The sequence below is a fragment of the Fundulus heteroclitus genome, chromosome 5 (genome assembly GCF_011125445.2).
Source record: "Fundulus heteroclitus isolate FHET01 chromosome 5, MU-UCD_Fhet_4.1, whole genome shotgun sequence".
Classification (NCBI taxonomy): domain Eukaryota; kingdom Metazoa; phylum Chordata; class Actinopteri; order Cyprinodontiformes; family Fundulidae; genus Fundulus; species Fundulus heteroclitus.
The window spans coordinates 32,130,663-32,152,470 of record NC_046365.1 but is presented as its reverse complement, the minus strand read 5'-3'; the positions used below and the strand labels follow the sequence as shown (position 1 = coordinate 32,152,470).

At 39.5% G+C, this 21,808-nt stretch overlaps 1 protein-coding gene across 1 annotated transcript in view; it reads right to left on the bottom strand.

Annotated features, from left to right (window-relative positions):
* Window positions 1-17,009, bottom strand: part of LOC105939195 (noelin-2) — a 62,242-nt gene extending 45,233 nt beyond the window's left edge. The window contains exons 1-3 of the mRNA XM_012881268.3: window positions 16,756-17,009; window positions 4,701-4,850; window positions 2-157 (exon numbers count right to left, since the gene is read on the bottom strand). Coding sequence (XP_012736722.2) covers window positions 2-157; window positions 4,701-4,850; window positions 16,756-16,899 — 450 coding nt within the window. The 5' untranslated portion in view covers window positions 16,900-17,009. The remainder of the gene's footprint in view (window position 1; window positions 158-4,700; window positions 4,851-16,755) is intronic.
* Window positions 17,010-21,808: the final 4,799 nt, after the last annotated feature.

Here is a 21,808-nt window from a genome sequence, read left to right as displayed (position 1 = left end):
CCTGCAGGCCCCTAGAAGTTAGAGCGCGGGGACTGGCCACGTAAGTGTGTAAACGACCGTCGACGCCCCTCAGCAGCGGCTCAGAGTCTCGCACGTACTGGAGGTCTCTTGACGTTCGCAGGTCCACCACCTCCATGGACTGACTCACGTTCTGCACCTGACAGAGAAAACAGGAAGCGGGGGAAATGTTGACATGACTAAATGTCTTTCAAGTTCATGTAACCTGCTGTGTGAAATTCTCATGCTTGGTTTAAGCTGGTCGGTCGGCACCTTTGATTTGCTTACAAACACCAGAATTTCACTTCAAATACTTCAGTTGCGCTTGTTATGTATGCTTAAAGGGCCAGCGCAGTCACAGAATATCCAAAGAGGGCTCTAAATCTAAAGCAATAAAATGCAGGGTAACAGCTCTTTCTTTTTTGCTCGTTTATTTCAAAAGCCTTTGCAAAAGATTTGCTCCTCAAAAATGCATGACCAAGCATAAATCGCCCCCCTTGTGAATACATTTACAGGGAGATCTGCCTATATTTATGTGCATTTTCTGTATGTAAAATAAATGCAGCACCAGATTCTCAAAGAGCACTGCTTTAAGCAACACAGGGTTAGCGCCGTCTTTAGTGTTATTGCAGTGTTCTTTATTTCTTTTTTTAAAAAGACTCATGTTTTTTTTTGGGGGGGGGGGGTATTTAATTTTGTGAAGTCGTGTGCAAATGTTTTTTTTTTTTTTTGGTATTTTCCATTAAAACGGGAGCAGCAGAAAAAGATTACAAAACAGAAGAATTTAAGGTCTGTCATTGTTTTCACACTCGAAGCATCTAGAGTTCAATGTTTCATGTTTGCATTGTGTGTCTCCCTAATAGGATGATCAGACAAATTTCTGGATGAGTACGTCCTTACATCCATTTTAACAGGGGATTCTCATTAAGAGCACACTGTTCTCTCACAAAAACAAGGACTCCCATGCTACTGCTCATTAACAATCCTGCTATACTAACAGAAGCTTCGAAACCTATTTTGATACCAAACGTCCGGGAAGAGGGAAAGGAAATTTTGAAAAACTACTATATGACCCAGATTGTGAATTGTGAATGCAGAAGTGATGAACAAATAAACAAACCCGCCCACCCACTCATCCCCTCGCTGTAACTGTGTGAGCTACAGAGGCTGGAGAAGAGCAGACACACCAGAGCGCGCAAAACAAACACACATGCAACTATTCCCACTCACAGCAGGATGTAGGTGTCACTTCCAGAGACATGCTGAGCTAATTAAGATTCATAAACACACATCTTTCTGACAGCAACAGTGTTGGGAGAGAAGAGGGGAAGCTGTCTCTGATCGTGCTCATCCTCTGCCATCTCTCATTTCCCACCCCTTCTGTGTGAAGGATGTCCGCAATATTACACCGGCAGCAAATGAGTAAAAGAGTTATAGTTGTTTTGATGTTACTACTGCTTTGGTTCACGTTTTTTGCTGTAGGGAAAATGCAGCACACCTAAATCCTGATGTTAGATACCTCGCAGCAGCGAATGCTGTGAGCAATGTTTGCCGGGCCGACAGTATTTAATAATTCATTGTTCCCAGTCACAAATCATTTTTATTTCTCTCTCGGGGTGTATATTAATAGAAATGTACTTTCACAGCCAGATGCAGCGTCTCGCGTATATGCACATTTACATGGAAACAAGTGTATCAATTGTGTAAGTTTAGTTGGGCGGCGGCTGTGGCTTGGTGGGTAGAGTAGCCCTCTTGCAATCGGAAAGTTGTGGGTTTTCCTCACAGCTTGGTGAAGCTTAGTGAAGCTGATCTGGACAAAGCACTTGACCCCGTGTTGTATACCAACCTACATATCGGTGTATGAATGCATGTGCTTAAGTGAGTGTGATTGGGTGAATGTGGCTCTAGTGTAAAGCACTTTGAGTGGTCAGAATGACTAATAACGGGCCATATATATTCAGTCAATTTACCATTCAGTGACTTTTACCCTGCAGCACTCAACGAATGGTTTATTTACTACATATTGATCAGGGTTTATGTTAATTTTTAAATCTTCTGGCATGCTGGGTGACTGACAGCATATAGTAAACTGAACCATTGATGTTCAGTGCCTCATTAAAGCTTCACACCCCTTTTTCTTTTTACGTTTTGCCACAATAAACGCAGAAAATTTCAAGGTGTTTTATCAGGGTTTTTTTTTTTTTGTTGACCAAAAAATGTTGTTCAAATTTCTTAATCATAAATATGATAGATATATAGAATAGAACAAAAAATAGAAATATATAAAAGTTGAAAGTCTTGGCATGCCACTTGTTTTTAGTCAACACCAGCTGCAGGTCCTGCAGACTAGCTTAAGCTCAGTAAGATTGGATGGTAAGCGTCTGCGAACAGCTTAACATCAATTAAACCTGGGTTTGGACTTTGACTGGGCCATTCGAACACATGAATAAGCTTCAATCTAAACCATTGCGTTGTAGCTCTGGCTATGAGTTCAGGGTGTTTGTCCTGCGTGAAGCTGAAGCTCGGCCTCAGTCTAGCAGCAGCTAACAGGTTTTCTTCCAGCATTGCCCTCATCTAGCTCCCTACACTAACCCACCCGTCTGATCCGCTTTCCGGTCCCTGCTTAAGAACCATCATCACAGCATGGTGCAGCCACCAGCATGTTTCACTGTGGGGATGTTGTGTTAATGTTGACGTTCAGGGAGTTTTCAGCTACGCATGGGGATGAGCATGCCGTTAAAAATAAAAGTTACACGTTGTTCTCATCTGACCAGAGCTCCGTTCTCCACATATTTGCAGCGTTCCCTATATGGCTTGTGGGAAAACTACAAACAGGACTTCGGGTGCTCCCAATGTTGAATTTCTTCTTGACCCTCCTCCATAAAGGCCAGATTTGTGGAGATTGTGACTGGCAGTTGTCCTGCCAACAGATTTCTCCATCCAGAGTTACCAGGGGCTTCTTGGCTGCTTCTCTGAATAATGTCATCCTTGCCCAGCCAGTAGGTTAAGGAGGGAAGCATTTTTTTTGGCAGTTTTATACTTGTGTCATACTTTTGTTCTTTTTGTTGTCAGGATTGAACAGTGTTCAACAAGACAACAAGATACTGTTTTATAACCAAACTCTGCTTCAAACTGCTCCAGAACTGCATCCTCAGAGGTGGGTAGAGGAGCCAGAAGTTGTACTCAAGTAAGAGTAGCACTACTTCAGTATATTTTTACTCAAGTAAAATAATACAGAAGAAATAGCATAATAATAAATGACAAATATAGGCAGAACAAATATAATTTTTCCTCCATAGTTCTTATGAAACCCATTCTTACTTAAACACTCTATATTGCCAAAAGTATCTGGTCCTCTGCTTTTACATGTCCCTGAACTTTGTTATTCTATAGGGTCAAATTGATTGAGGGATTCATCCTCCCAGCAAGAGACCCTTTAACTATTCTGTAAACATCTTCGTCAATGTTTGGAGGGGGTGGGGTCATATCTAGATGTGAAAACCAGAATTTCCTTCTTCGCTATAGTTCATCCTGAGGTGTTCTGTAAGGTTGAGATCAGGACTGACCAGTCAAGTTTCTCTACACCAAACTTTATACACCTGCAGCCATGGAGGTGATTGGGCCACCTGAATCCACTGATCTGCTGGTGAGCCCCAATGCTTTTGGCAATTTACTGTATGTCAGAACAGTGCTAAATACCTCCAATGACAATATCAATGTTTAACTGTATGTTTAGTTGACTTCCAAATGGCCCAATGAGCTCAGCAGATAGAAAATAACATTAAAACCAAAAAAAAGCTTGTGCACAAACAAGAAGTCTCACTTTGACATAAACTGTAAATCTGTCTCACTGGTGAAGTTTTGGTTAAAACAAATCTGTTCTATATTCAATTAAGTTACTCATCTAAGAGTAGTGATAGTTTATAATGATATTACTCAAGTAAAAGTAAAAAGTACAGCCTGGTAAATATACTCCTAAAAGTGCTTTTTGTTCAAAAAGGTACTCAAGTAAATGTAACTAGTTACTACCCACCTCTGAGTATCTCTGACCTGTCTGCTGTGTTCCCTGATCTTTCTGATGCTAATGTTAATCTAACTGTGCCACATCTAATTTGTGGCACAGCTTTTCACTTGGAGGTAGGAGAATAATTGGGGCAGAATACATGTGCAGGCCACGTCTTTTAGGTTTTATTTTTCATTAAAAATAAGTCCTTTCCCTCACTTTGCAATTAAAACACTGCCCTGTTGCTCATCTGTTATATAATATACATTCATTATATGGTTTTATTGCTAAAACAGATGCAAAACGAGTACAAATACTTTTCCAATGTGTTGCATATTCGTAAGCCCATTTGGATAGATGGTCATTTCCTGAGCTTTTTCTCCGCAGACGCGAACAAGTGGTTAATTTCCCTCACATCTACCAGGGTTTATTTTAAGATGAACATCCGCTGGCTCGCTGAGTGACTGACAGCCTGTAGAGGATTCAGTCACTGATGTATCTGTCAGTGGGGGCCCGTTAGCGTGTGTGCAACCGTGTGTTCGTGTTTCTGCATTCTGTCAAAACAAAGAAACAGTCCGGTGAATATTTTATGCCGGTGCACTGCCTCCGCCTCCACACCTGCGCCGCTCCGCAAAGCTGCCTGCAAAGTGAAGCCGGGATGAACTTCAGAATTAGACAAACACGCGGCTCAAGTGCTCACCTGTTCTGTCAGCAGGCGTAGCTGTCGGTTCCGGGGGTCTCGTTTGCACAGGTTACGCGCCGGGGCGACAACCGTGCACACACACCTGCCGTCCGGATCCGAGGCCGTGCTGTACACCTGCCAGCCTTCCTCTGAGCCAGGGTACAATCCCTGCACAAACACGCACAGGCTCGGTGTTAATGAAGTCACTGTAGGTATGCATGTCAGCTGTGCTTTCAAGAGCGCAAAGCATAAAGAAAACCAAATAAAAAAAGCTCTAACTCTGATATCGGAGCATGCAAAGGTTGCTTTAGTTCAGTTTGATACACACTTTGTAAATGGTTGAGCCTTTCACACTGTCCCTTTAAATTTTAACTATTGAAATTTATTTAAAACTTTAATCTCCGCTTGTTGACTTTCTTGCTTGTATTGTTGACCATCTTCATGATCATTTAAAGATGGCAGAGAATATTGAACTGTTTCTTCCTGCCTGATAGCATCTCCTTGTCTTGACTTGAAAATACATTAATTGAGAGAGGCTCAGATTTGCCTCCCAGTCACACATCCTTTGTTTAAATATCCACCCTTCTTTTCTTAAGCTTCCCCAATCATAAGTTTTAAGTTATGGTGAATTCAGAAAGATGTTTTGGTAATAAATTCCGAGAAAATAAAATTTGTATTTTTTACTTTGCTGTTATAAATATTAATTGCAAATTTCCATCCAGCCTCTAAATACTGAGAGAAGAGCCCCGAGCAAAGAGCAGGGTTAATAGAGCTAGAATGTGTCAGAGGAATTGAGATGTAAGTATGTTAACAGGCGGAGATCTCTCTTAATATTACTCACTGAGGGAAGGAAGATCTGAAAAGATTTATGTGCCGTAGCACCAGGGTCTCCATCCCAGTTCTTCAACCCCACTGTCCTGCATTGTTTTATGCTTTCCTGCTGCAGAACATTTGGTTTCTAATCATTTTTCCACGTATCATCAAGGTATGCAGACGACTGCCTCTTGCAGGTAAATTGTTTTGTTAAAGTAGACTCGTTGAAAACATGCAGGAAAGTGGGCTGTTGGGACCTGCTAAGATTTGTTAATATCTTCCACAGTGCTAACAAAAATATATTTAAGCCCAGAAGTATTTATACCATTGCCAGATTTAGATTTCAAAGAGTTTGTTTCTGATTGGTACATGAGACAGGCATCTCTCAAAATAGAATAGGACAGTGTAAAACGAGTAAACATTCTGAAAAAAAGACATTTTAAATTAACAGCAACAAGTTGAAAATTATTTCTTCCTTTCTCAATAATCAGTTGAAAAATCGTCATTGGCATTACAGCAGACTGTGGTAGGGTCTGACTGCCCACAGTTGCTGACCAATTTTTTTAAGTAATTTCACAATTAATTCTTGATGAGCTCCAAGTTTTTGCGGTTGAAAGGCCTCCTTTCCATCATCCCAAACCTTCTTCCACAAAACATTCTCTACACTGCAAAAAAAATTATAATTTTCTTTAAATTCCTGTATTTGCCCTTGTTTTTAGCGGGTACATTTAAATGATTTGCCAATGGGACAAGATGTTTGCACTTTAAATAGGAACAACTCAACTCATCATCTTATGTCAAGTACAGTATATCTAATTATATTGTTTTAGGTGTCAAAATACTAATTTCATTGGCAGATAATCTTATTTACCTGCTCAAATCAATGACGAATACACTAATTTCAAGATAATTTTACTTACTTTTAGTTTTCTTTTTGAAGTGTATCAGATTATTGCAGAATGTTGTCTGATCCACTCAATGAACATGTCAAATTAAAAGATTATATTAAATTTACACATGCCAGGGGTATAAAGTATTTCTACGTTGGTACCAGCTTGATATTGAACAAACGTAAAGACTACAAGAACTTATGGACTAGTTAATTTTTCTGCACTGATTTTCTGTTTTTTTTCTAACACAGTCCTAGAGGGTTCTTTACACCACAGTCACTTTGCATTTGTAAAAGAGGAACGGGCTCTTTGTCCCTGCCGTTGGGAGAGAAATTACAATAGTTAAGAAAGAATGTGTTAATGGCAGGGGTGTGTAGTAACTAGTTACAGTTACTAAGTTGCATTTACTTGATTACTGTGAGCACTTTACTAAGGAATCTGACCAAAGACCATTATGTGCTCTCTACATTTCCTCGATGGTAAGGAGCCAACGCGTGAATGTCCAGACCTCATACCAGCGACTGCAACGTCTGTGTAGGTAGGCTACAAAAAGATAAAAAATGGCAGCTTCACAAAATTGATGAGCCGGACCTCGATGACCTTGGTTAGCAGCTCCGCAGCTCTCTGTACTGTGACATAATTGTCCAAAAAAATATAAAAGAGAATAGACAAAATGGAACAACTTAAAAAATCATGAGGCAAACAGAATATAACTGTATCTACGCAGCCCCTGGACAGACTGCATTCAAGTTTTCTGCACTCCTAGAGACCCCAAGTACACTACAAAATGTATTTAAGGGCTAGAAAAGTGTCTTTTGCATGATGAGTCCCATTTGAAGGGTTACTATAAAACTATAAAAGTGTTTTTCAGTTAATGATTTATTATTTGTCAGCTTTGGTCTTTCTGATTAACAAAAGAGGAAAAAGTATATGATGTTCTGATAATAGACAGATTGCTTTGTACTTAAAACAAAACATTTTAAGTGGGAAAAATGCACCTTATTTCCTCTTGTTTGGGGAAAAGGGGAAAGCAAAGAAAAAGAAAACCTCTCCTCTCATTTTGACCCAGATTCAAAGAATAATGCTCTGCGCTCTGAAATACCTTTTATAGTATGGGCAGGCAGGGAAAGCTTCATTAATATGTACAAGAGGGTGATAATTTTTTTACCCAAAACAACATCCTTTTTCAATTTACTTGCTGCATAAGATACCGCTGTGTATAAAGAGATGTAAAGCTAGAAATCTGTAACTGCTGGTCAAATTACCATATTTGATGAAAAGAAAAAGACATCTAACACATTTTAGTAATATTAAGCAAGAAAAGCAATGTTTATTTGGATATGGTAGTTATTTTTGCTTTAAAACATTTATTTGTTTTATGTTACTGTTTCTTTTTGTTTGAGCCATCTCGGGTCATATTGCCTCATCTCTGTTTTTCCGTTACAGAGAATAAAAATAAACGTCATTGTCTCTCAGTGGGAAAATTCATGTGTATCAGTAGCAAAGTGAAAGGCAAAATGGAAGATAAACACAATGGTAAAAAGCTTAAAATCAGAAAATAAGAATAAGAGACCTTACAAAGGCTCTATTACAACATAAGGAAAAATACTGTACAGTTAATAAAATGGCATACTCAGATTTAAGAAAAGCGCAACTGAGTAAGGTGATTAAAAAGGTACGAAAAGAAAAAAAAATACAAACTGTACATGTGTATTTATGCATAAAAAACAACAGGCTATTTACAAGAATGAAAGAAACAGAGGCGTAAACACAACTGTTTACAACTTGAGGGTGATGGTTGCCTGAGGAATGGAGGAGAAGTGTGCTGGTACCGATTTTCAAGAACAAGGGAGATGTGCGGTGCTGTGGCAGCTACAGAGGAATAAAGTTGATGAGTCACACAATGAAGTTATGGGAAAGAGTAGTGGAAGCTAGACTGTGGTCAGAGGTGAGCATCATGCTAAGAAACAGAACTCAAGATGCAGCATTTGCTTTGAAGATGTTGATGGGGAAGTACAGAGAGAGTCAGACGGTCCTGCACGGTGTTTTTGTCGATCCAGAGAAAGCACATGTCAGGGTGCTGAGAGAGGAGCTGTGGTTTTGTATGAGGAAGTCTGGAGTAGCAGAGATGTATGTTAGAGTGGTGCAGGACATGTATGAGAGCTGCAAGACAGTCAGTTATTTTTGACTCAAGTAAATAAAAGGATGCACATTGTCGTTTTTGTTTGTTGGGGGGCAACATGTAAATTTTGGTTTTGGAAGGATTAGCTTCTGTGCAAAATTATATGGGTTTGTAAAGAGAATGCATAAGCCCATAACACTATGAAATGTTTTAATTTATTGGATTTTAAATCTGATAGCCAGTACACAAGTATTTGAAAGTGATGATGTCATATAATGCCCATCCTCTAAGCGCATACTCCACGTCTTGTCCTTGGTTTCTGTTTTTTTTGTTGTTGGTTTTTGCTTTACATTACAACCTCCTGAACATGGTTCTATAACATTTTGCAGTTTTCTTTAACTTTGAATTTATTAATTTATTTGTATTAATGAATGCATTCTGGAACTGATGATGTTTTTCTACGGAACTATAAGGAAATAAAGATCCAAAGATTGTTAAGCCAAAAACTTAATGGACAGCGCCTAAAAACCTTGAACCTGATGTATACCCAACTGTTAAAGCTATAGTATGTAATACTGGTTAGAAACACCTTTTGTTATACTGGGTAATATGGTCGTTCCATCCTGAATGTATACATTTAGAAAAAGGAGGTTAAAAAAAATCGATCTCTGTGAGAGCTGCAGGCCTGTAAAAACAACCTTTGCCGTTAGCACAGAAGAGCAGAGATTTGTCAGTTTTGGTCCAGCTCTCACTCCCCTCTGTCCCTCGTGTTCTGGTGGTATCACCTTATCTATTGGTTGTCCCACATGCCGATCTTTCTGACGCACTCACGTATCGCCAGTGTGCGTGCTCGTTCATTCTTAGTTTCCGCTTGCTGGCTGCGCATGCGCACTTTTATTGTTTATGAATCCGGTTAGCTTAGCGGTTAGCTTCAGTCTTAGCTGTTCATTGTAGCTCTAACCACATACTTTGAACATGGCTGTGATTCACAAGAAGCAAACAAGTTTATGAGAAGAAGAGGAAAGCCTCAGTAGAAGGAAATAAGACCAGAGTGGATTTGGGAGATTTTTTTCAGACGAAACACCTGAGGTGCATTAGAGCTGTGACATGTGGGAGATTATGAGTAAGGCCTTATTTAGAGAAATGTGGGTATCTGGGCCAGATCAGGTTTTGGTGTTCTACCCACACAAGTTTATTTTATGCACCCACATTAAGACAAATTAAAGGTAGAGTCTGCAATTGTTCCCCAAGTCCCCTTTTGAATAACTGAGCATGCGCAAAACTGTCTTACCTTGCTCTTCTGCAAATCAGAACCACTGACAATATAAAAAGGTGTGAGGGTGTATATGTATATATGTATATATGTATATGTATATATATATATATATATATATATATATATATATATGTGTGTGTGTGTGTGTGTATATATATATATATATATATATAGAGAGAGAGAGAGAGAGAGAGAGAGAGAGAGAGAGAGAGAGAGAGAGAGAGAGAGAGAGAGAGAGAGAGAGAGAGAGAGAGAGAGAGAGAGAGCTCTGAAATTGCCCTGAAGTGTACAATGATTCTCATAAATGTATTACTTTCTCTCAGGTGTGCACAGTCTTGTAAGAAAAATGTCATAATGGTTGGTTTAACTTTGTTAATTTTATGTATTTGTACCTATTTGATTTACCTTTTTTATCTAAGTTTCATGGTTCTGCTTGTTTTATTGTGCTTCTTCTTTGTAATTTTCAATCATTCAGCTTTGTTGTTCTTTAATGCTATGCCCTAAATAAAGCACAACGGGCATAATTCAAATACAAACTTAAATAATAATAATAACCTTCCCAAACTAGTTTTTGAGTTGCAATTATTAGGGTCAAGGATATCTGTTACAACAGATCTAATATTAGGAATTTAAAGATGTGAATTTATAACATGAATTGATCTTGCTTTTGCAGGGACCGTGGATTTTGGAGTGAATACAGTATAAAATTGTCCGTTATGTTGAACGTACACCCCTGGGTCTTTCTGCATGGAGTTTGCATGTTCTCCCTGTGCATGCGTGGGTTCTCTCCGGGTACTCCGGCTTCCTCCCACAGACCAAAAACATGACTGTTAGGTTAATTGGCCTCTCCAAATTGTCCTTAGGTGTGAGTGTGTGCGTGAATGGTTGTTTGTCCTGTTTGTCTCTCTGTGTTGCCCTGCGACAGACTGGCGACCTGTACAGGGTGAACCCCGCTTCTCGCCCAGTGAACGCTGGAGATAGGCACCAGCAACCCCCGCGACCCCATGAGGGATAAGCAGTTTGGAAAATGGATGGATGGATGGATGTTGAACGTTTCCCAACTTGTATAAAATCGCAATATATTGTGTTTATGCTCTCAGACCAAAGGCTAGATTTCTTTAGGACAAAATGATAATATTTCCCCCAAAGGAAATCATTTGGGAGCTTTTGAAGCATATTTTAAACCCAAACAGATTTCTGAAACCCTAACTTCAAAGCTTCAGCTCACAGAAAAGACAGATTTTGTTTTAGTACATATAAATTGCCAACTTTGTTGTCACTTAAAAGTAAATTACACCTTTTAACTCTATTTTTGGACCTATTAGGTAGCACTGAAAGGACAGTTACAGTTGAGACATGAAAGATCCCGAGCTCTCTTGTTGAAATTTCACCAGCCTCTCTATTTGACCTACTTACTGTTGACGTTTTAGAACAATGTAAAGGAACCGCTGAGCTCAATCTGATGCTCGCCAGCCTGTCACAGTGATTTGGCTGCAAAGCTGCTCTACAAACCCTGAAGAGAGAATAATGACAGAGGAGGAAGCTCGGGAGGATGAAGGCCTGACAGGGACATGAAGTAGCCTGGTGAGAAATATCTGATTAATCAATCCGCCGGGCTTTGTATGACAACCTTGATGTTCCTTTCACAATGAGGCTGACAACAGGAGGGGGGGAATTTGTTGTGAAGGATGTGGACAAGACAGGAATTTAAGCATTGCTTGTGCTTCTTGCTTGATAGAATTAAAGAGCAGATGACATAAGGCACCTTAGGGCTAATTTTACACATGAGAGAAATGATAAAAATCTACTTTGGAAAGCTCAGCTGATTGCGATCAGTGCAAGCACAATGAGAGCATAAAACTATCAGCACTTCCTGTCTGTGGCCAAAGAATTGCAGAAATCAATTTTAACATTTAAACTTATCAAAAGCCTAAATCTTCTCTGCTGGGTCACTGATTACTATTCATATAATGCATGGGGAAATAATCAGTCGAAAGGTAAGCAGAAACAAGGCTGAGCCCCGTGCAACCTTACCTTTAATTCCTTTTTTTAGAAACCGGCATCAGAGCTCTTCCTGAAAGAAAGCTATCCTAGTTAGATAGTTGATTACTGACTCCATTCTACATACCCAGGTGCTTCAGGAACTTATAAACAACTCCCTGACGAAGAAAGTTTATTTTTATTATCATATCTCCTCATTTGTTCATTGTTAGGACTACAGCTGCTTTGACAAATGTTTTAAAGATGTAGTCTTGGAAACTAAAAACTCATAGATTTATCAAACACATTTGCCATGAAATGCTTTTGGACAGATGTATTCAGTCCAAACTGTTTTTAATTCATTCTTGTGGTCATAATCTGACCGTTCGACTGTCTCTTTTTCAGTTATTTGAATTTTACACAAGGTGTGCCCCAAGGTTGTGCTTTAGGACCTACACTTATACATGTTTCTATGCAAACTTTGAACTCTGTGATTGGTTCATCTTTACAACTTTATTTTGCTGTGCAAGTTTATTCAATTTGCATTTGATATATTTCAGGCATATCTGTTTCAACGAATAGTGGTACTAAATACTGCCACTACTGATAAAGCGTAAAATAATTGTTTTGGTTTTTGTAGCACCTTCATTCAGTTCCCACAGCGACATAAAAAGAATTCTAATTTAAGCCTTTTTAACTTTGATTTTACAAGAGTTTATAGAAACTTTTGATGTAGTTATCTTACACACCATGGGATTTTAATATGGGAGAAAGAGGAACCTTATCAGCAAGATGAATTCTTGCGGCATTTGTGCATTCACGAACAGACGAGAATCCATCTTGTACCGTTTGTGTCTGAAACAAAACCTTCTTGTGGTTTCCCATGATGTCTGCTGCTTATGTTTTCATTTGATACCGTGATTGGCTAAAACTAACCTTTGGTAGGAGGGCCCTAGGCGTCGCTTCGACCAATCAGTTCAGAGAGTTCTGCTGAAATTCCCTCCTTTCTCCAAACGGATTCAAATGAAGAAGTCCCAGATTGATGATGAGCAGAACTAGACTGCTACGCATTATCAATCTGGCTGGCCGGGTACATTTCTCAAATCGACTTTTTAAAAATGGAAAGACAAGGAAACGTGTCATTCAAGTGACATGTTCCAAAGGTCGATTTGAAACATTTGAAAACAGGAAATAGCCACAGAAAACATTTAACTACCTAAACATGCCAATATTTACAGTCGATGCAATAATTAATTACATTTTAGCACCAGTGGAACTGCAACAACCAAGGCCGGACAAGGGCCAAGGTTTATGTTGCCATGATGTACAGTGGGAAGGATACAAAGGTAAAAATTCAAATGATAGAGACTGAATGAGAACTGAGTGACATCTTGGGGTCACTAAGTCTCCAATAAAATATAAGATATATTAAATAAGCTTTTAACATGTGGTTACCGGGAGTGCCCAGAGGTGATGCAATTAAAAGTGTTAGTCCTTGATAAATTGTGTTTTTCCCTTTATTGTTCATACCTCACATAAACTATGCCAGCCATATTTATGTGACTGCACCTCTCTGATGATGGCGGTCACTGTTCATCAGGGACGTCTGAGATCCATTCTGGGATACGAACTTCTCTCTCACTGCTGCACTCTGTGCTCCCCGGTTTAACTGGCCATTATTGTTCTACAAGCAGACTTTTGCATTGGAATAATTTAATTTACAAATCCATCCTTGGCGTTCTACCAGCATATTTATCTTCCTATATGTCACATAAACAAAGCATCTACAGCTCACGGTCCGGCCCTTCATTACTTTTAGTGTTCCCTCAGCATGCACAGAGCTTGGCAAAAAGGCTTAAAAGTAACCCTTTTGTCTGATTTGAATCTGCCTAGATAATTCTGTTTAATCTGAGCAAAATAAAAAATATAAAATTGTACTGTTTTTTCTATAGTCAGCGATTTAGTTCGCTTTTACTTGATGCATCTTTTTACATTTAGTACAGCTGCTTATAACTGCACTGTTCTCTTACATATTAGAGGAAAAGTAATAATTGAGAATATGCAACTCAAATATGGTATAGATATGCTACTTGCTTGGTGGTAATTTTCAATCATTTATTACTGTTAATTGCAATAATTATGGCTTACAACTAATGAAAACCCCAATGCGGGATGATGGTGGAGATTCACATGGAGTGGACTGTGGCTGGAGTCAGTGCTTCTGGTGCCACTACATAGATACATATCCAGAACATGGGCTACTACAACAATCCTCAACCACAGACAGCATCAGAAGTGTCTTACCTGGGCCAAAGAAAAAAAGGTCCGGACTGTTGCTCAGCGGTGCAAAGTCCTCTTTTGAGATTTAAGCAAATTTCGATTTTTATTTAGAGATCAAGGTACAAGAGTTCCAGACTCTGGAAAAGCAGAAAGGCACATAAACCAAGTGGCATGGAACTTGTTGTCGGAGGCACCAGGAAACTAGAATGGCAGTGATATAGAAGGATCTGACAAGGAGTGAAAGAAATTGACACGCTTATAAGTGCGGGGAGGTGATTAGTAGGACATGGACCAAGTAAGTCCAATGAGCAGAAATGCATGGCAGCTGTGAAGGGAAGATGAGTGGAGTGACTGGGTTCATTGCTTAAAGTGGATCATCCAGGAAGAAGAGATGGCAAAGCGGTTTGGGAGGAGATTACATCTCAAATGGAGAGCACAGCTTTTGCTGGCAGAGCGAGCTCTGAGACGATCTATCAGGGTGAGTTTATCGCATCATCAACAGCTTGCAATGTAAATTTGCGCAGATGAAACCTAAAACTCAAGGAATCATACATCATCCTGAAATTTGATATTCATATATTCATATATTCTAATTCATTATTAATTAATACATTCATTATTTTTACAATATGGGCATTTGTTTTATTTCTACATTGAAAAAACCTTTGTGTTTGCATCGATTGAACAGTTAAAGTTAAAGTTAAAGGATCTGATTCATCCAGGGTTTGCCCTGGGTGATGTTTCAATGAAAATGCAAACCACACAAAAATGTTGCATACCCACAGAGAAAAAAGTGATCTGAAAGTCCACAGAGAAACAAATTGGAATGATCGCAGGGAAAACAGTAAACAGTCACACAACAAAAATAAGGACTGACGTGACAACTAAAGAATGCACCATATACGGGCCACCAACAGTGGTAAATTGCTCAGATCATGACACCAAGTTTCTCCAAGCCTAGTGGGAAGTTTCCACAGTCAGTGATGATTTGGAGGGGCCACATAATCCACTGTGTTTTATAAAGTCCAAACAGATAAATAAGTAACCATTTATCACAATTCTCATGTATTTTTCTATTTTCCTGAGGAGTTGCATTTTGTGTTTTCAATAGCAGCAATATTGATCAAAATCAACAGAAATGGACCTAAGAAACATCACTCTGTGTGCAGTAAATCTATGTATGAGGTTCCTGTTTTAAACTGAGTTACTGAAATAAATTAACTTTTAAATGATTTTGCCATTTGCCGAGATGCACCTCATACGTTAAAGACAAAAAAGGAAAATGTCTTTTCAAATAATCATACAGTCACTATAAATAATACATTCAGATTCAAATTGTATTTCCACTGAAAGAAACATCATTGAAATAACTCCAATGTAACCAATCTCCATAATATTCACGTTTACATAACCACACATTTTCATTGTATAACTGGGGTTGATGAAAAGAGTTCTGTCTTTGTAGTCAAGTATTTAAAAAAAAACTAAAAATAAATAAATTCATGTCTGCAGAGCACACAACAGCTTTTGGTTTCTGTCAATAAACTGTGAACAAACACAGCTCTCGACCAGCTCCGCTGCCATCCTAATATCTCCATCTGTTCTCATCCCGCGTGTTTGTGTGTGGGCGGCCGCTTGCAGAAGACCACTTGTACTTTGCTGAACTTGCAAAGTGCTGCCACGCAGCAGCTGAGGAAGAGCCTTCGGAGCCAAGTTGTGCAAATGCCCAAGCACAAAAACGCACACACTCGCTCGTGTGTTCATCACTCCAGACATCACATTCACCTACGTTCACTTGTGGGGACACACACGCGCATACAAATCGATATCAACACTTGATTCCCCCTTAAAATGTAACACATCTTCACTTGGTGTTGTGTAAATAGACGAGGGAAAAAAAATTGACCACAGAGAAGCAGCTATGCATGCACACAGTATATGTGGAGTTAAGACTCCCATGTGTGCAGTGGACCAGGATCTACACATAAGGGGCTGCCAGGGTGTTGCTAGGGAAACCAATCGCTGGTTGTCCCATGGGTGAGTCACCCCCCCCCCCCCCCCCCCCCCCACACACACCACACCACCCCTTTCCTCCCCCCAGCAAGTCTGAGACAGAGCAATCCTATTAGCCGTTTGCTTTTCTATGTGCATCTATCTGCATATTGTGCATGTGTTCCTTATGAGTCAGAGAGAGGAGGTTATTTATTGGTATATTTATTCATTTGCACTATTCTTTTCTCTCTTTTTTTGGCTAATTTACAATCCTCAAATGTTTTTTTTATTATTCTATGAAAATGTTTTCTGAATCTGTTTTGTGTTGATGTTTCTTTTTTTTTGCTTTTTTTTGCTTGTTTCAATAATTGTTTCTCAAATAAATAAATAAAAACAAAACTAAAAATATACATTCAAAATAAATACTGTCCGATCAGAAACCAGATTCCTCTGAGGGCTTTTCTCCCCCTGAAAGGAAGAGATTTGTCTCATTAAGAACAGAGCATGCCACTGACGAGAGCTTACGCAAGTATTTGCATGGAGAAACGGAACAAAAGTGTTTAATGCTTCCCTTAAAAACATAATAAAAGAGAGAAATTCAGAAAAGCAGGTCATACAAAAGGCTCTCACATTTATCAAGTTAGAGGATGAATAATTGGTTGCAACATTTTCTGCTCAGCACTTCTCCTACGTTGTGCAGAGAAACAGGGGCATACATACGCTGATGATCCGCTCGTGTGTGCCATCGGGGGACACGATGGTTCCATTGAGTCCAACCAGCGAAGGCAAAGTCTGGGACATCCAGTTAGTGACCATAGCCATGGTGCTGAGCACAGCACCGATCTTCAGCATGGGAACACTCATCCTGACACGCACACATTCACACAATTAGAAGAAACTCTGCCCCACCAAAGTGCTGAGAGCAGTCATCCTAAAACCAGCAGGTAGCTACGCCTCACGACGCTACAGGTAAAACATTGTGCGAACCGGGGAAAAAAAGAAAAGAAATCCAACAGAGATGTCTCCCTCTGCTGAAGTCCAACACGGTCCCAAGTTAGAGGATAGATCCTGACACACAAGCTGCTCCAGATGTGAAGGCAATGCTCCCAGAAACAGCTGTTGTGTTGGGTTTTCTCTTTGTTTGCTTTGCGTGTGTGGTTTTCCAGCTCCCTCTTTTGTCTGGCACTGAGGAGTTGTGGCTGAGCCCGACCTGCTCTGTGGTTTTATCCACCAACTCTGCTTCTCTCTCTCTCTCAAATTTTCTCTCTCTCTCTCTGGACACACCCCTCCATCCCTCACACAGACTCTACCTTGTTCTCTCTTCACTTGTGCATCTCAGCTGCAGAATTTCCTTTATTGCAATATTTAATAAAGAAGAGACTTTGAGTGCAGACTGGAAGGCTTTGAATATAAAAATAGCCCACATCTATTAAGCATTTCTTTTCCCACTTTCTTTTTTTACATATTTTTCTCACCTCCTTGAACTAAAATGTTCCTTCCATGCCCGGCTCTTGTCATTGCACCCTTATCTTTCCCTTTTGGTTGATTGTCATTGCTTGTCTCCTTAGTTAATGCATGCCTGAATGAATACACAATGCTGTGGATTGAGTTGTCCCTTATCTGAGTATTTGAAGGCTGTAGCACAAGCTTTACAAACTGATGCAACCCTGCCACCATGTGGTCATTTCTACGGAGAAACGTGTAAAACGCCTTGGATATACAGTGGCTCACCTGAGCTTCATGTCCAACAAAATCTCTTAAAGTCAATAATAATAATAATAATAATAATAATAATAATAATAATAATAATAATACTTTTCCCTTGAGTTTATGGCATTACATTGATAAAACCCACTTATAAAACATTTTTTTCATTTGTATTCAATTACCACTTTCTTCTCTTCTTTCTGAAAATAAAACTGGTTATTCTACCAACAAATAAAATTTATTTTTAGGTCCTCGTAAAGAAAAAAAAAATAAAGAAAAAAAATGATACATTTGAAAGAAAATATATCCTTATGGTAAAAAAGATAGTATATATATATATATATATATATATATATATATATATATATATATATATATATATATATATATATATATACATCAGTGTTGTAGTACTCGAGTCCGAGACTCGAACTCGAGTCCGAGTCATTAGCTAAATTTAGAGACTCGTGACTTGACTTGGACTTGCGCACTGATGACTCGAACTTGGACTCGGACTCCTACATTCAGATCATTCTGACTCGGAAATTGAGAAAAAGACTCGACTTTTTTTATATCATTAGGCTATAATTTTAATATGTCATTAGAATATTATTTGGTGTATGATTTTAATATCTAAATGTCGTACCGCGCACGTGACGTCACCATCTCATGAGCAACGCCCCTTGCCGCTAAGGTTGGGCAAACAGTGTGAGAGCGCACGTAGCAACCAGCCATTACACATGCAACAGATACAACTATATGACCGACTTTACAGCTGTTAAACTTTCACAAGAGGATGTCCAGGCGCCCATTTTACTGGTAGAACTGTGGAACAACATACCAGCGTTCAGCTCAAACGATGGCTTGAGTGTCGAGGGCTCGGAAAGACTGGAAAACTGGCCAAGTTCATAGGAAGGTAAGTTGTTGTTTTTCTCCTGCTTGGTGTTCATGCCGTCATCAGCCGTTTTTTTTTTTTTTACTGTTTGTAGTCACCGTCCAGGAATCGGTATAAATTTTCCGGCCCGCCGAACAATTTAGTCCGGTCTGGTGGCGAAATGCATTATCATTATCCAACGGCTGGATCTCCTCGCTACATCGACCGATCCACACCAGATTTGTTGTGAGTCATGGGGGAATGCTGCCGAACACGTTTGTGGGAATCGCCCGGTGGACGGGCGAGGAAAATGCGTAACAGCATCTGCGGTGGCGGGTGAACGCCGCCGCGGCTCCGGGCGGCCGGCGGGCGGGCGGCTCCGGGCGGCCGAGGGGCGGGCGGCTCCGGGCGGCCGGCGGGCGGGCGGCTCCGGGCGGCCGAGGGGCGGGCGGCTCCGGGCGGCCGGCGGGCGGGCGGCTCCGGCCGGCCGGCACCGCGGCGGTGTGCAAACCCCGTCCGCCGGCCGGCCGGAGCCGCCCGCCCGCCGGCCGGCACCGCGGCGTTGCGCGAACCCCGCCGGCCGGCCGGCACCGTGGCGGTGGCCAATAGGCCGGAGTGCGCTTGGCTGCAAGGGCCGATCGACACCGCTTGCGGCTTTAACATCCTTCATATGCGGCCTATCAGCGTACCTCGAGTCGCTGTTGCGCGTTCCATAACAACAATGTTTAAAAACCATGGTTAGGAGACGTCTTAGACTTGGAAAAAGCGGTAGTTTTACCGAGTAAAACCAAGGGTAACTACAGCGAAAGAGTTATTAGTGCAATGGAATGTTACTGCTTCATGTCATACATCACACGTCAATAGTGACTCGACTCGGACTCGACTCGGATGAGTAGTGGACTCGACTCGGACTCGACTCAGATTTTTTTTTTAATGACTTGGACTTGACTCGGACTTGAACACTGGTGACTCGAACCTGGACTCGGACTCGAGGCATAGTGACTTGACTACAACACTGATATACATACATACATACATACATACATACATATATATATATATATATATATATATATATATATATATATATATATATATATATATATATATATATTATTTTTTTGGAGAAAAATATTTGAAATAAAAATTATAAAATAAAAATAATTTACAAAAAAAAAATGTGAAAGATAATTATATACTGTATCAATATATATTGCCTCGCTTCTGAATCCTGCGATGGGCTGGTGTTAATTGACAATTCAACTAACCCTCTATAAATACTTTATCACGCCTATGTTCTCTCCAGCAGAAACAAGCTTGCTGTGTCTGATCTCAGTAAAGGCTCTGCAGGACACACAAAGATTATAAATATGTTTTCCTTCTGCAAAAAACTAAGAACCAATGTCAATATTTCAACCAGCCGCACAGGAACAACAACAGTCATCAAGAGACGGGGAGACTTAGCCGAGCTTACAAGGCAGCTGATGCGTACAGGGCACCTTCTGGGTATCTATGGTCACTGATTCTTTGAGCTCATCTGCATTTTCAGGAATTAATGTATTACACAGAACAAAACCAAAAAGATTCCACGATTGCTTGAGTTTTTAAAAGCACAATAACACGCAGAACCTTTTGCACTGCACATACTGGGAGGATTTCCCCAATGGGGGGAGCAGGAAAAACAACAACATGCGCACAGAGAAAGCTTCATATTCTTCCTTTTACTGTTGGGTATATATCTAAAACACCTATACTTTTAAAATTTGAATTAAATATTGTTACAACTAAATACAGTTTGGTTAAACTGAGGTCTTTTCTAAAGAATCAATGTATAATAGTCTCTGAAAAGGTTTAAGGTGTAGTTTCAAAAGTAATACAGACAGACATGTACATAAATAAATAAACTGTGGAGAAAATGAGCAGGATTTTTCAGAGACTATAGAAATATATATTGCTTCTTTCAGCTTCGCCTCAGAATGCCTGAAGTTTGGCCCCATGAGTATAAGTGTATATTGAGTAAACCGTAAAATCTAAACACTTCTGAAACAAGCTGAACAAGAATAAAAAAATGGGGATTCATGTAGCATTACTAGATTCTAAAAGAGAGGATTGTGATTTCTTTCTTTTTTTATTTCTTTTTTTTTAGATGTAATAAATCCATAAAAATGTGATTTAGACAGTGGTTTTGATGGAGAGCTGAGGTTTGAAGTGAACATTATTGATTTTAGACACATTTATTCATTAAAAAAGCTCAGAGACACAGACTGAAAGGAAATAAAATAATGCTTTTGGCAAGGCAGAAATGTACTTATTCATTCTCAAATAAATAAGAGTGCTTGTATAGTGACAGCTGCTAATCAGTTTTTCTATAATTAACATAAACATGTTCTTTCTGTCTCAGCCATTGCAGTTTAAACACCAGAGTTATACTTACATAAACTTTATCTTTGATTTTATTACCATTTTAGAACTGCAGACATTTCATTGTTTTAATAAACTTGATAAATAAATACACGTGTTCTGTCTTACCTCATATTGTAGATAATAAGCAGCTGTAGGACCTGCAGAGTGTCATATGGACCCATTGCTGTCCGTTTTTCTTCTTCTTCTTTGCAGACTATACACCTTCCTTTTTTCTTTGCCCAGATGTTATAGACTAACTGTGAATAGCCTCAGGCTGGGTCCTGGACTTGGCTGTATGATGAAGTCACTCAAGCATCGACTGGAGACAGAAAGCATCTCAGAGAATGTTGGAGGAGGGATGCAGGGAAGGTGCAGATGGAGAAAAGGATGATTTTTTATTACACCAACATGGCAAGTGTGAGTTTGAGTATAATAGGTGTGAAACTGTTCTTTACTTGGCCTGAAGCAGCTCTGTACAAGTTATTTAAAATTCATGACAGAGTTTAAGCCGCCAAGTGTCTTTCATGCCAAAATTACGCACATAGGTTTTAATAATTCTACAATGCAGAATGGACAAACTTTTTCATCTTTATATATCATATATATATATATATATATATATATATATATATATATATATATATATATATATATATATATATATATATATATATATATTGCCAAAAGTATTTGCTTTCCTGCCATAACTCACATATGAACATGAGTGGCATCCTTTTTTTTATCCATAGAGTTCAATATGATGTCGTTCCGCTATTTGCGGTTATAAGA